The 15,218-nt window shown below is 40.6% G+C and overlaps 3 protein-coding genes across 3 annotated transcripts; all 3 read left to right on the forward strand.

The window, feature by feature from the left end:
• The first annotated feature begins 94 nt into the window (after positions 1–94).
• Positions 95–4,023, forward strand: LOC103998525 (putative disease resistance protein RGA3). The gene has a single exon (XM_018831514.2). It carries the CDS (start codon positions 569–571, stop codon positions 3,758–3,760), a length of 3,192 nt encoding a protein of 1,063 aa, XP_018687059.2. The 5' UTR covers positions 95–568; the 3' UTR covers positions 3,761–4,023.
• A 2,796-nt stretch (positions 4,024–6,819) lies between these two features.
• LOC103998511 (transcription factor SRM1) lies at positions 6,820–12,798 on the forward strand. Its single transcript, XM_009419998.3, has 3 exons — positions 6,820–7,300; positions 7,495–8,060; positions 11,994–12,798. Exons 2-3 carry the CDS (start codon positions 7,693–7,695, stop codon positions 12,490–12,492), a joined length of 867 nt encoding a protein of 288 aa, XP_009418273.2. The 5' UTR covers positions 6,820–7,300; positions 7,495–7,692; the 3' UTR covers positions 12,493–12,798.
• Positions 12,799–12,947: 149 nt separating this feature from the next.
• LOC135649486 (GEM-like protein 7) lies at positions 12,948–15,110 on the forward strand. The gene is made up of 4 exons (XM_065167881.1): positions 12,948–14,026; positions 14,109–14,186; positions 14,371–14,645; positions 14,749–15,110. Exons 1-4 carry the CDS (start codon positions 13,897–13,899, stop codon positions 14,935–14,937), a joined length of 672 nt encoding a protein of 223 aa, XP_065023953.1. The 5' UTR covers positions 12,948–13,896; the 3' UTR covers positions 14,938–15,110.
• The last annotated feature ends 108 nt before the right edge of the window (positions 15,111–15,218 follow it).

A 15,218-nucleotide genomic window follows, 5' to 3' on the forward strand; every position in this document is an offset into this window, starting at 1 on the left:
TGCACGTGTTGCTCGCCGGAGAAGCAAAGATCGGGAGCGAGTTGCTAACGGAGCTGCAGCAGCAGCAGCAGACCGGGACGATACCGTTGGCCGTCCGGGGAGTCGTGCCGGTGAGAGTGAAGCTTGGGAAGTTGAAGCTGTGGAAGGTGAGGTTCAAAGTGAGGTGCAGTCTGGTGGTGAACAGCCTCAGCGCCAGCGGCGATGTCAGCATCCGATCCAGCAGCTGCAAGTTCAAGCTGAAGCTCTGATTCTTATTTCTTGTTCGGTTGGAGCTCCGAGGATTCCTCGACGTTTTGGGATTTTGATTCTTTCTCTCTCTTGCTTCTCTTCTGTCCTCATCATATGAAATAAGAGATGTGGAGGTGGTAGCTTCATTGCATGAACTTCATGTATTCTTCCCGTGAATTGCACGGATATGCTTTGCTTGTGCATGGATATGCTTTACTTGTAGATTGATATGCAGCAGCAAGGAATCACACCTTTGCCTGCAAACAAGCAAAAGTACAGTCGTCGCTTCTATTTAAGTAAGAAGAGGTGACGCCATTTCCTCCATCACCGTCTCAAGAAAATGGCGATGTTCCTTGAGTTCTTTGTTTCAAGGTACCTTGGAAAACTAGCAGAGTTCGTCGAGGGAGAGGCATGCAAGGTGCTTGGTGCAAAGAAGGAGATCAAGAAGCTTCAGAGAAGGTTGGCGAGGATCCAACCTTATCTTGAGGATGCAGAGAAGAAGAGGCATGAAAATGAAGCCATCAAAGGTTGGGTGATGGATATGAAAGACCTCATGTACGACGCTGATGACGTGATTGATCTTTGCATGTTCGAAGGTGGAAAATTATTGGAGGCTCGGACATCAGCTTCTTCTTCAGGTGTATGCTTGCCTTTTCATTTGCTTTCTTCTTGTTTTACATGTATCAGATATCGTCATCAAGTAAGCAGTAGAATCAAAGAACTTAATGATAAGTTTAGAGAAATTACAGAGGATAGTCTGATAATATCTACATTAGTGAAGTCAGACCAAGGTTCCTCTTCCCAATCCCAAGATAACATGCTAAGGTCTCGCGAGACACATTCGCTGGAGGTTAAGTCGGACATTGTAGGAACACAAATCGAAGATGCAACCCAAAATCTAATTAATAAGATAATGCAGAATGACAAATCTAAGTGTCAGATCTTTGGAATCGTTGGGATGGGTGGGATCGGGAAGACCACACTAGCACGTAAGATATTCAACGATGAAAGGATCAAAACCAAGTTTCCAAAACGGATATGGTTGTATGTTTCTAAGAATTATGCTGAGAATGATTTGCTAAGCAAGATTATTAGGAGTGCCGGAGGAAGTGTTGAAGGAGGTGAAAGCAAAGAACAACTGGTAGAACAACTTGTGTCTCTCATTTCACAAGATTTCTTTGTGGTATTGGATGATGTATGGGGCACAGATGTATGGGAGAAATTACTCAGGGATCCTATGATGAGTGGAGTAGCTAGCAGTAGGATCGTAGTTACTAGCAGATACGAAGACGTGGTCAAAAGAATAGGAAATAAACATATCCACCATGTCGACAGAATGGATAACGAGAGTGGCTGGGCATTGCTCTGTAAAATAGTTTTTCGAGAAGAGGAGGATCATGAGATTGGGAGGTTAAAAGAAATAGGAAAGAAAATTGTCGAAAAATGTGATGGGCTTCCTCTTGCCATCAAGGCCGTGGGAGGAGTTTTAAGATCCAAGGAAACAAGTCAGGCAGAGTGGAAGAAAGTTTGTGAAAGTGATTGGTGGCATATGAAACAGATGGAAGAAGAAGTACCGAGGGCCTTATACTTAAGCTACGAGGATTTACCATATCATCTCAAACTCTGTTTTCTTTATTGTGCTCTTTACCCCTTAGATAATTCCCAACCACTTGCTCTACTTTGGGTGGCCGAAGGCTTTATAGCTGAACAGGGAGAGAGGTTAATGGAAGATATAGCTCTTGACTACTATATGGAGCTAATTCAGAGGAACCTATTGCAACTCGATCCTTATTCTGCGGACCAGGTAACATACGTCATGCATGATCTTCTGCGATCTCTTGGTAAAAGTTTGGTACAAGGAGAAAGCATTTGCATGATAGATGACGAAACGTTGAAAATGAACCCCCTGATGAAGATTCGCCGTTTGTCAATGTCAAATATGGGGGAAATATTAACACTCCCCGGTGAAGTCATGAGACAGAGTGATTGTTTGAGAACGTTGCTTCTCTTCGACAGCTACCAAACAAAGACCGTCGAGGATGATGTGCTCAAAAGATTAAGACATCTACGAGTCTTGGACTTGGCCTACACATCCATCGAGACAATTCCCGATACCATCGGAAAATTGATACATCTGAGATACCTACGCCTTGCAAGAACAAAGATCCATGAGATACCAGAAACCATAGGGCGCCTCGCAAACCTGCAAATGCTGTTGGTGCAGGGGTGCCAACAATTGCATGTACTACCCAAGGCCATCATCAGATTGCATAACCTACGATGTCTTGCTCTTTCTGATACTCCACTGACTCACATGCCCAAAGGAATAGGGAGATTGAAAAATCTTACCAGTATCACGGGATTTGTGGTTGGCCATGATGAGTCGAGGAGCAAGCCGGATGAGGAATGGTGTGACCTGGAGGAACTGCAATCCCTATCCAAGATGAGACATCTAAGCATTTATCAGTTGCAGAGGGCAACAATAAACGGAGTCTCTGTGCTCACAAGCATGTCCATGCTTAGGGAACTGACATTAGGATGGACGATGTACGTAGATCCGTGCAGCAGCGAAGATCAGATCCAAAGAGCGGAGAAGATATTCGACCAGCTCTCTCCTCCATCAAGCCTGCAAAAGCTGTCGATCGAAGGGTTTCCTGGTCGACGATTTCCCAGCTGGATGACGCCAAAGACGACTCCCATGGGTGATTCTTTGCCCAACCTGAAATTCTTATCTATTAGGAATCTTCCATCATGTGTGGAGCTCCCTCCAGTGAGCCGATTCCCCCAGCTCAAATGGTTTTACGTTAAACGAGCGAAAGCAATCAAAACTATCGGCCCTGAATTCCTCGGTCTGGGAGAAGCAGGAGGAGAACCCACGTGTCGCAAGCTTGAACATCTAAAATTCAAAGACATGCCCAACTGGGAAGAATGGGAGGAGGAGAAGGTCGATGGTGATGATGGCGGACGAGCCCTGAGGCTGAGGCCACTTCCTAATCTAAAATCTTGTCGGCTTGAATACTGTCCCAAGCTGAGAGCTCTTCCAGATGTCCTACGCCATGCTCCCAACTTAGAAATACTCGCCATCCGGAACAATCATTTCATGAGGGAAATTGATGATCTCCCATTCTTGGCGGATAAGCTAATAGTCGTACAAATGGAGATGCTGCAAAGGATATCCAACCTCCCCTCAGTCGAGGGGTTGCATATTCTTCACTGCCCACGATTGGAGTCGGTGGAGAATCTGAACATACTGCAACACCTGTGTCTTCTATGTCCACCGGAAACCGAGCACCTTCCCAAGTGGCTACCGGAACTGATAGAGCAACATCGAAGTGCACCTTCCGCTCGCCGGAGCTTCAAAAAATTTGAGCTCTACTGTGGCTTGCCACTACTCAGCAGCTGCCTCAAGGGGGAGCCAAATTGGCACATCATTCAACAGATTCCGGAGGTCAGAGTTCAAACCTATGACAAGAGGAATTTCTTATATGCAAAGGATCATGACATCTATGAAACAAATGTGGGTTCAGAATGAGCAGATTCAGCTTCCTCGATCCTAAGTTTGTGTGCCTCTCTTTCTCCCTTCGGTTGCTTGTAGCTGCTGCATATTATGCCGCGGTCTTCGTACCCACTCTCTCCTTCCTTGCAGGATCAATCGATAATTATTTGTGGTGGGCGTTTTATCAATAATTTGTAGGGGAGAGTGATCGAGTTTGAATGCTTCCTTCTATCATATTCGGCAGTTGTTATCTATGTGCAATCTTATTTCAATTCGAGAACAAATTTTATTTTCTTGCATTATTGTTATAATTATGAAAACATTATGATATTCATGATGTAATTACGAAAACAACAACAGTGTGATGGTGTCTGCAACTTTTTAGACAATAATATATTTTTCTTCGAATCATTCAAACAAAAAAATAAAATAAAATAAATGATGGTATCACTTTGCTCGAATTGCTTGTAATTTGGTATTCAACATCGTATTTAGAAAACAATTTATGTGATCAAGAAAAGCCTTGTGATTGCTTGTACATAGATGGTGTCATTCCTCGATAGCTTTGGATGTTTGCTCTTCAAATATGAATATCCATGTGCCAACTCATGTAGGTCACGATCATGAAAAGAAAAAATATATAAATATTCCATCAAGTTTTGTAGCGAAATTAATTTATTTTAAGAAATCTTATCTTGGCAATGTTGTAACTCGATATGTGTGGATCGAGTTCCCTCCAGTGAGATTCCTTGATACTTGTTAAGGGAACGGAGGCAATCAAAATTATCCGGCCTGAATTCGTCGATCAAGCAGGAGGAGGAGCAGCCGCATTTTCCAAGCCTGAATATATGAGATTCATGAGCATGCCCAACTCGGAAGAATGGGTGGGAGAAATGGTTGATGATGGTGGTGGACGAGCCCTGGATCTACTTACTGTTCTAGAATCATTGCTCTCTACTAGACTGACTGTCCCAAGCTGAGAGCTGTTCCGGACGTCCTACACCATGCATGCTCCCAACATGAAGGAACTCGTCACGGAGATCAACTTTTGCGTGAGAGAAATCAGTGACCTCCTATTTTTGACGGATTCGTTTGAAATCATGGTCCATTGGTTGGTGTAGTATTTATTGTATTGGTAGAGCGCTTGGAGATCAACTTTTGCGTGAGAGAAATTAGTGACCTCCCATTCGCTTCAAATCATGGTCCATTGGTTGGTGTAGTATTTATTGTATTGTATTGGTAGAGCGCTTGGATTTAAAAGTTTTCATCCTATTATTTCAGACGTTTGCTACTTGTGTGCTATATCAGATTCCAAATACTCTATTTTGATAACAATTTCATTTTTTTTGTATCATTCAATAAGTGCGATGTAATAACTATGCAAACAGTATGATATCCATTCGCACGAGTTGCTATGCATAGCTTAGCTGCAGGCAAGTCTAGCGAGTGCTAAAAGCATGCATATGATGTGATTTTCCGTGATAATTGTTTGTTATTTTTATCCTTCGAAAAACATAAGGGAATCATGAACATTGAACGAATTGCTTGTATCTGTATGTATGTATGTATGTATGTATGTATGTATGTATGTATTCCCTAATGTCAAAGCGTAAACTACTTACAGCATTTGATTTCAATATCGAATCTATATTCCTTGAATCACTTTGTACGGATTATTTATATTTCTTTTATTACTCAATCAAATATGATGTTATTATGGAGACACTAAGCTTTGGATGTCTGCTGGTCAATGATGGACTTCTTCGTGTGCCAACCCATCTAAAGCACAGTTATAGAAAAGAAAATTCATAAACTGGCTATCAGATTTTGCAGCTGTAATTATTTTTGGATTGTTTCTTAGTGTTTTAAATCGAAGTGATAGACATTTTGTATGACATGTGGTGCCACTAATCTTCTTCGTTCCGCTAATGGTCATCACCTCCGAGAACGGTTGCCTTTCATGAAGAAAAGGGAAGCTCCCATCTCCATTTTGTGACCGCTGCAGTACCTCCTCGATCGAGCCATGGCCTGAAGGATAGCATAATTACACATGCAAAGCCTAGAGAGATCTCCGGACTCAGCACGGAAGAAGACTTCCCTGCACCGTGAGTGGAAGGTATGATGATGAAATGGAGCTACCAGTTGCTTACGATGCCAGGGAGAGTTGCCTTTTACTCGGTTCTACTTGCTCCATGGATAAGATTTCCATGGTCGCAGATTAAAGATCATGGTGGAAATGTTGTGGATGCGTGTGCTTATGAAGCATACACGGATTTTAGCTTGACAATTGCAGTTTAAGCAGCCCATGACAGATCAACAAGTCTTAGACGGAATGACATGATTGGTGTTTAACGTATCAGAAAGTCTCAAATGATGCGTCCGACAAAGAGCCATTTCTATTGCACGGAATAGAGATGGTTGACCCTAGCGGCACCCCTGCACTCGTTCGTGCCTGTCGACGACCTACTCCACCGATCTACCTTCCTGGAGATTGAAGACAAAGAGTCAGCCGCGCCTGGGACGCAACTGGCTCGAAGCACCCGGCGGCATGTAGTCGTCGCGAGTAAGACTTTGCGGGTGGGACGAATCGATACACATGGACGCACAAATTAGAAAGCAAAGCGAACGCAATGATTCGGTTGTGATTTCTGAGCCTTCTTTGTTCAGATGTTAAGTTAAAATGAAGTAATGCTGCTTCACATTTATTATGCTTAATTATGGCAGCAGTCATTTGTTTTTCCTGAAATATAAATCTTAAACATCCCTACTTCATATTAATCGACATAAAGTTGCACCTCCATAATCAATAATTTCCATATTTATCTCTTTAAATTTATATTTTATACATAAATATTTATATATATAATACTTAATGTTCGAAGAATATATCCACTGTGTATCTTACACATAAGATAAGAGCGTGTGCGACACCCCGAGTTAAAGGAATCTCTGATGGCAAACATAATATTGTGGAGATTCCGAATGGCTAATGAGTCATTATACTTTGCATGGATCTTTCTAGCTTTTACTCTGGATTTTTTTGGATTGAGTTGGGTAGTCTTTATCCGCTCTGAAAGGGAATACAGAATCTGTTGGATCTAAGGGTTTGTCCAGTCTTTGGTGGGTGGACGAGCAGGTGGGGCCTCCTCCTCTGCCTCTGCTCCATGGATGATGATGATGATGATATCCGGAATTCACTTTGAGTGTGATGTACAACTGCTTGGTCTCATTTGTTTGGTTGGTCTCATCGTTTTGTGGAAGGAGGCTGAAATGGCGAATCAGATCTTCTATCACTACCCTTGAATGATTGAGTTGGTGATGGTTGTGTAGATGCGGCTTCTGGTACCAATCAGAGGGGGGGTGGCAAAAAATGCATCTTTTTGGTTGTTTGGGTAGGGAAAACTCTTGGTTTTTGCTGTGTAGGGAGGGTGAGGGATCATTCGGAATTCTTGTATTGATTTCTTTGGACTTGGGACCGTGAGCACAAAGATTTCCAATCATTTACAAGGTTCTTTATTGTTCTTTGTCTGGCTTCTCTGGTTCCCAATTTCCCTCTGGTTACCGCTGTGTCCTCAGGTGAGAATATTTTTCTTTCGTTTTAATCTTGGTTGATTGCAGAAAGCTCTCTTTTTGTTGTGGAGTGGTGATTTTTCTTCGTCTGTGTTGTTTCTTTGCATTCTGGCGTTGGTCCCTTCGATTCTTTCCCACATCTGTCCTTCCCCATGCCGGCAATATTACTTTACAATCTCCTTTCTGGATGATTTTTCCAGCTGCCAGTTAGCCAGCAGGTGTCGATTTGCTGTTCAAGACATAGTCCGGATCCAATTTTCCATCAGTTAATTCGAAATAATTTAGTGGGACGGCTGTTTCAAAGGAAAGATCCGATCATGTGCTCATAATTTGATGGATTTGGAGCATCCTTTTTGCCGCTTGATTTTCTAGTTATATGCTTAATTGGAGAGACGGCGATGGAAGAAGAAAGCTGCGGTTCATCATGGACGAGGGAGCAGGAAAAAGCATTCGAGAATGCCTTAGCAACTCACCCCGAGGATTGCAGTGACCGGTGGGAGAAGATTGCAGCTGATGTGCCTGGGAAAACCATCGAGGAAGTGAAGGACCACTATGAGCTTCTGGTTGAGGATATCAATGGCATCGAGTCTGGCAGAATCCCTCTACCCTGCTACCCCTCTTCCTCGGAAGGTGGTGACCATGCTAATGATGGTGGTAGTGGTAAAAAGGGAGGAAACCCACATGGTGATCACGGTCACACTGGGAAGGCATCGAGGTCAGATCAAGAACGCAGAAAGGGGATAGCTTGGACCGAGGATGAACACAGGTTAACTCTGTACTCTAAAATTGGTTGTATTTCTTCGATCTGTTTGCTTATTAGAGAATCATTTTTTCGCACGTAACCTCTAAAATATTGAGATAATAAGGGGAAAAAAAATCTGGCACCTGCTTTTGGATTCTTAGGTCAGGAAATGATTCTTATAACAAAAGACAGCAGAGGATAACTTTCTTGTCGAATGGAACTTGTGTGAGTACTATAAGCTTCAGAAGAGCTAGTTGATTTAGGACTCCCAAATAAATAGTGCTTTGTGTTTTATAGGGTGCATCTAGATTTGTTCTTATTGCTTCTGGGGCTAAGCAATGAATCAAGTTTGTGGATCTTGTGCACTGAGACTGAGCCAACACTCATACTATTATCTTCTCGAATTGTGTCTTCATGTTATTTTTTTAGTGGTAAGATAATGGTTATTCCCCTACGGAATGAAGACAAATGTTGGGTTTCTGCTGTAACTTATAATTGATATTAAGCTTGTAACTTCAACTATCTAATACAGGGTCTTGGATCGGTTGTGTTGTCACATGATTTGGTTATTATCCACTTGACTTCTGTGGACTTTGAAGATGTAACCACAGTATTTTGTCTACGATCATTAGAAACCCAAGATCTCTGTGGAAGGTTGTCACATACCATAGGTTCAAAAAGATGATGCATCCAAGAAATAAACTTAAGTTCTTGTTCAGACAAGCAACTATGAAAAGTCACATTAGCAACCTACAGGATCGATGTTGGGGTGAAAATTTGTTGATAATTCTTTTGCTTTCAATAATGGTATGCCACTGACTTCAGAATAAGTCATATCTAGTGTAAAATGAATATAAAATCAGTATATTTGCCCACTATGAAGACAATATTAGCAGAGTATCAATTTTTGCTTTTAGATGGAGTAGGATTCAGTGGTGTTTGACCAAGCTATGTCCTAATTCTCTTTCATGGAAAAAGGTTGATTTTGTTTGGGGACGATCTCCGCAGACTAGCCTGTTTCCATATATTGAGTAGGATTCATATTACAAGCCGAGCCATATCCTAGATCTCTTTCTTTGGAAAAAAATTCTGAGTTTTAGTTTTGGAATGTGAATATCCTTTTCATTAATTTAGCAATTTATTCTAGTCAAACTTCTTTTCCTTTACTTTCTTAAACCGGAGAAAAATATCTTTATGTCAGGTTCTGCCAAACATTCTACTCCAGGCAAGTAAGTTTGCTATACTTGTTCAATTGCATCCACATAGGGAGAAGGATGTTGATGCTTGTTCTGATGTGCTAAAGTCAAGCCAACTATTTTGAGACTGAATCTCTCTGCAACCTAAGTTGCCCTCCTCACCATAACTTAAGGTGTGCAATTAAACTATGTTACCCAATTTTATCATTCAGAAAAAAAAAAAACAGCAAGACTACTTGGTAATTGTTTAAGAACAAGAAAAGAGTAATCCTGTTAATAAATGTCCCAGTGTTGAGGAAGTCTTTAAGAGACAATATGTTTGCTCCAATGGTCCTCTCTTGTGTATTGTACATGCTCACATATAGTCAACTGGATTCTTTGAGAAGATTTGCAGATTCCAAATGCCATTTTCTACCATTATTGTAACCATCACCTTAAATCCTCATTTACGATGCCTCCTCATAACAGAGAAATGCTGATACAACTCCATTTTAATAATCCAACAGCAACGAGGAACAAAAAACAATAGTTTTTTTTTAGCACTTCTCATGTTTACTAATTTGTCATGTATTCTGTTAAAATTATAGCATGGTGTACCACGCACTAACTGTTTGTGAAGGCTGTCATGGAGAATTATAGCATGATCTAGTAACTGAAAGCAGGACTATAATCATGATCTAAAGATGCCAGTGGTCTACTAGTTATGGATTAAAAACGTCCAATAATGTTTAGCTACTATAAAGATGCCAGTGGTCTACTAGTTATGGATTAAAAACGTATTGCTTTGTGAGCAGGTAAATGTAAGTAATAACAACTAACTTTATTGTTATATGATTTGAGAGATTATCAATGGATAATTGCTTCTTATTTTATGTGTTATTAATGCCAAATGGCTTGATTCAACTTTTATACTATATTTTGGTGGATATGATATGTCTTCTAGGCATCTTGCATTACATTCATAGTTTTCATGTGCTATGAACTTTTGTCTTTTTCATCATATGATTTATTTCTACCAGAGACAAGACAACCTTTTCTTAATGCTGTGAGATTGATCTGTTGTCAGTATCTTGCTTCTCTTGTTCGCATGGTGGGGAGTGTAATCTCCATCGTAATGTTCTCCATGCTTGCTTTACCCTTTAGAAGTATTAAAATTCTGTCTGGACCAGTTTGCTCTATAAAGCAGATAGGCGAGTAAGCCAACTGCTTATGTTGCTTTTCCATGGAAGTGCCTGTGTGATCAGATATTTAGTTGGGGCATTTCTCTAAGTAAGTTTGTTTAGAAATTTGTTGACATAAAATTGGAACCTTATAATTTGTTGAATCCATGATTTAAGGTAGACTGCCAACCCTGATTTGTTACACAGCCTCAAGAATTGTCTACATTACCTTCAGATTTAGTGGCATATTTATCCTACTCATGTTGTGACTTCAGTTGAGATACCATCGCATGGCACTTGGATTCTGCCTTCTTCTATGATGAACTTTGACCTTTGGGATTATTTATTCATTTTCAAAACTAAGGAAAAATACTTAATTGATATAGGATTTCACTCCTAAAAGAACTGAGAAGGAAGATGATATAATGTCTCAGCTGTTCAGACATTTGCTTGTTCTAACACTGTCTACCACACAAATATTGGTCTTACAAATTTATGTTGTTCGATGGTGGTACACCCAAATGTAATTCATATTTGACTAAGGACCATACAGCTTGTATGGTGGTCCTTGGTAAGTTGGTATTTAATGAATTGACACAGAATAAATTTGACAATCATTGGAAACTATATGGAAGGCCTTACTAGGGGAAGCCTGCAAGGAAAGCTCAAACCAGGACTACGGCTTCTCAAGTGGCATGCTAGTTTCTTGACTAAGGTTCCCTGACCAAGCAAGTCTGACATAGGCATATATTATTATTTGGAGTTATCTCATGAAATAAACTTTTCTCATGTGAGCAGCAAATTTTATTTTTTGTTCTGTGGGCCAAAACTCTTTGTGGTTTGTAAGGGTAGACTGCTTTTGATGTAAGTTCAGTATATCGATTTATGAATTGTAGGTTTGAACCATTAAGCCATGGCCTAGTTTTGCTCAGACCATGGAATTCACATATGAGATGGGGTATTGAAATAGCAAATCTGTTAGGTTTCAGATCCCTTCTTTTGTTATCATGGAATCCACATATGAGAATGGGTATTAAAATAGCAAATCTGTCGGGTTTCAGATCCTTTTTTTTTCCCTAGTTGTATCTTAAAAGCATATTACAACTAGCTGTAGTGGGAACCAGAGATTATAATGCTCTCTCACCTTCATGAAGAGAAGTATAACATGTCCTGAGTCTTATCCCTACAAGATATATTTTACTTGTACTTCTGGATTGTCAACTAAGCAGTAAATCATTTGTGGTTTTACTGTTTACTGAATTCACCGAGTTACACAAGTCAAAATTAGGGGTCAAGAAGGCCTCTGACTACAACATTTTGGTTTCTTCTTAGCTTATTATTCCTTAAAATGTCAGTTATTGGTCCAGCGCTAGTATAAGATAGAAACTTCTCATGAGTGTTGACTGCTTCACATGAGGTAACACAAGCTATATGAACAAGCTTTCTAACACTTGCAAAAGCCTAATAGTCAGCAATATGCTTCCATGTTTTGTTTTAGACACTAAAATGTTTTTTCGTCTTTGTAGTAGCAACTTATTCATTATGTTTGACATCTAAACTGAAGCAGTTAAAATCTATTACTATTGATGGATCTTCTACAGATTGTTTCTTCTTGGACTTGAAAAATATGGCAAAGGTGATTGGAGGAGCATTTCTCGAAACTTTGTAATATCGAGAACACCTACGCAGGTCGCAAGCCATGCACAGAAATACTTCATTCGTTTGAATTCCATGAACAAAGAGCGCCGAAGGACCAGCATCCATGATATCACCAGTGTCGTCAATGGCGATGTATCAGCTCCTCAGGGGCCAATCACCGGACAGAATATCGGGTCGGTTGCAAGTACAGGGAAATCTATCAAGCAATCTCCTCAGTCATCAAGTGGTGCTCCTGGTGTTGGCATGTATGGAACCACCATTGGACAGCCTGTTGGTGGTCCTCTCACAGCAGTAGGTACTCCAGTTAATCTTCCTGTTCCTGGAGCACCTCATATGGCCTACGGCATGCGGGCCCCAGTTTCTGGAACTGTGGTCCCTGGTGCCCCAGTGAACACCCCACCAATTCCACACCCAATGCCTCCAGCATCATCCAACAGATAGTAGCAGTATGTTCTTGTGGACAGAAGACAGGAAGGGCTACTTGGTCTCATGCATTCTCATCATCATCAATTCAGATCAACTGATAGGTACAAGGACATATTCTTCTAGTTATGTTGTAGTCTCAGAGTTAGATATTGTTTAATTGTTTCATGTCTAAATGGCAAGGGGAACGTCGATTTATGTACTTGATGTGTTCAAGAGTGGCTGCAGATAAAGACAGACAAGAGCAGCTCTTAGACTAATGTTAATCCTGTCTCTTGTATGGTGGCTCTTTGATCCTAATGCAGAAACAGAAGTGCAGGTTCAGATGCTGTTGCACCAGTCAATTTTTCGAGACCTTTTTTTGTCTCAACTCCAATAAGACTAAATCATATACAATATATATGTAGAGATTGCACTATTAATCTCTGGTTATGTTCTGGTTTTAGTCTCACAAACTGAAATAAAATGAATAGGTTCCAATTACCTCAACATACAGAAATAAAGATGACTGGACAACTCTCTGCAGTAATTTATGGGTCCCATGGATGATTTATGAACTGATAAAGATAACAATGGTTCAGACATGGGTGTTAATTGTGGCCCCAACAAATCTTATCTAGACTTTTATATTTCTTGGTTGGAAGAGACAAGTTCTAGTGGGAGGCCTTTAGGATACCCTTCCCAAATGCAGATGGATAGAGAAATATTTGTGTTGGGTCTCACAGTGCATCTGGTTTTTCTGTTTCCACAGATTGATCACAATCAGTTTCCTTTCATCAGAAGTCTGCCTTGATCACTTCCTTCCACCAATCTGATTCAGCATGAACTATTTACACTTCTCTCCAGCTAAGCAAAGAAATCTGAGTCTAATCTCTGGCTGAAAAGCTTCTACAAAGTCACCAAACAAGGACAGCTTAGTGAGCTGCTGACTCACTCTTGGGTCAGCCATGCTGCATGCTGCCATGGAGCATAATATGATGACTTCAAGTAATTAGTTTCAAAAAGAGACTGGAGGTGCCTTTGCTCGATGTAAGCACATGGCATGTCTCTCTATGTTATGAGCAAGAGACTTTATCTATTTCTAACTTCATAATAAGATGAGAAGATTCATCAATGCTAGCTGGATGCTTTGATGAGAACATGTTCACTTGATTAATGCTGCAGGGTTGATGATGAAGATCAAGCGCATGAGAGCTTTGGGGACTTTCCTTTTCTTCTCTTGAAAGTTTCTTTAGCTGATGATGAATTGATGATTCACCTTTATTTTTCTTTTCTGGCTTCATCATATTGCCTTTATAGCTGATGACCCCATGCTGACTCTGCTTCACCTTATAAAAGACTTCCTCACTGGTCTATTGGATTCAAGAATCTCTTCCTCTCTCCTCTCTACTAGTGGAAGCAGTTCTGGTGCATCATCTCAGCATGAAGAACACAAACCATGATCAAGCTGTAGGCATTCCTATTAGGTCGATCACAGCAGAAATGGTTGGAAAATCTCAGCTCAACAGACTCTGTCTGCAATCCACTTCATACAACTCCCAGTATGAACAAAGTAATATCATCTTTCTCATATGAAGTTGTTTACATATTATTTATATTGTGTTGGAGAAACTCAAAGAGTTACTTTGATGCAGAAGTGGATTCACCTATTGCTTGGATGAGCAAGTTCAGCAAAAAGGCAGACAGCTATGTTAAGGGCATCAAAGATCATGGTGAGTTTACAGCTTCCCTACGGTGAAATGTTCTGCAATGCTGTCTTTAGTATGTTTTGTGTGGCAACTACTTGGGAGTTCATGTTTAGAGGTAGAAAACAATTAGTCCTGTCAAAGATAGTTTCCAAGTAGCAAGAGACTAGCATCAGTGACTCGCATCTTTTAATTTCATGTAAAATTGCAGTGAGTTTAGGACCCAAAATCTCAGAGATTGTGAAGGGAAAACTGAGCCTGGGTGCAAAGATTCTTCAAGCCGGAGGTATTGAGAGAGTTTACAGGCAAAATTTCTCAGTTGAAAAAGGAGAAAAGCTGCTGCAAGCATTCCAGTGCTATCTGTCAACCACAGCTGGTCCTATAGCAGGACTGCTCTTTATTTCAACACACAAGATTGCTTTCAGGAGTGATAGATCCATCAGAATCACTTCTCCCAGAGGAACTTTGGCCAGAGTTCCTTACAAGGTACTTCCTTTTGGAATCCAATCTTGGTGAGGCTATGATTGTAGGAAACAGAGCTGAAAATTGTTCTGAAAGTTCAACTGAATTCAATGACTTCCATTCACAGGTTTTGATCCCAGTAGGCAGGGTGAAAAGAGCCAGCCTCTGTGAGGACTCACAAAAGCCTAACCAAAAATATATCCAAGTAGTGACTGTGGATGAATTTGAGTTCTGGTTTATGGGATTCCTCAGCTACCAAAGATCCTTGAAGTATCTAAGAAGAGCAATTTCAAGATCACAAGGAGTTCTGCAGTAAAACTATTCACTAGATTTTGGAAGCTGCTTTCCTTCATTCTACTCTTTTTGTACATGTAAGAGGTGAAAGTATCATTTCTTCTTCTTGTACTTCCTACTGAAACTACTTTCGGTTTTCGGAAAGTCAGGTTCAGTTCCATTCAGAGAATAGAATCCTTCATCCATCTCCTGCAACCACTAATGCATAATGCTTAATCATGTAAAACTTCAACTTGTCCTTGGTAGAGTTCATGCTGACAATTTGTGGGACACTTCAATCTTAAGAATTAGGTAGAGAAAAAG

This window comes from Musa acuminata, chromosome BXJ3-9 (assembly GCF_036884655.1).
Source record: "Musa acuminata AAA Group cultivar baxijiao chromosome BXJ3-9, Cavendish_Baxijiao_AAA, whole genome shotgun sequence".
Classification (NCBI taxonomy): domain Eukaryota; kingdom Viridiplantae; phylum Streptophyta; class Magnoliopsida; order Zingiberales; family Musaceae; genus Musa; species Musa acuminata.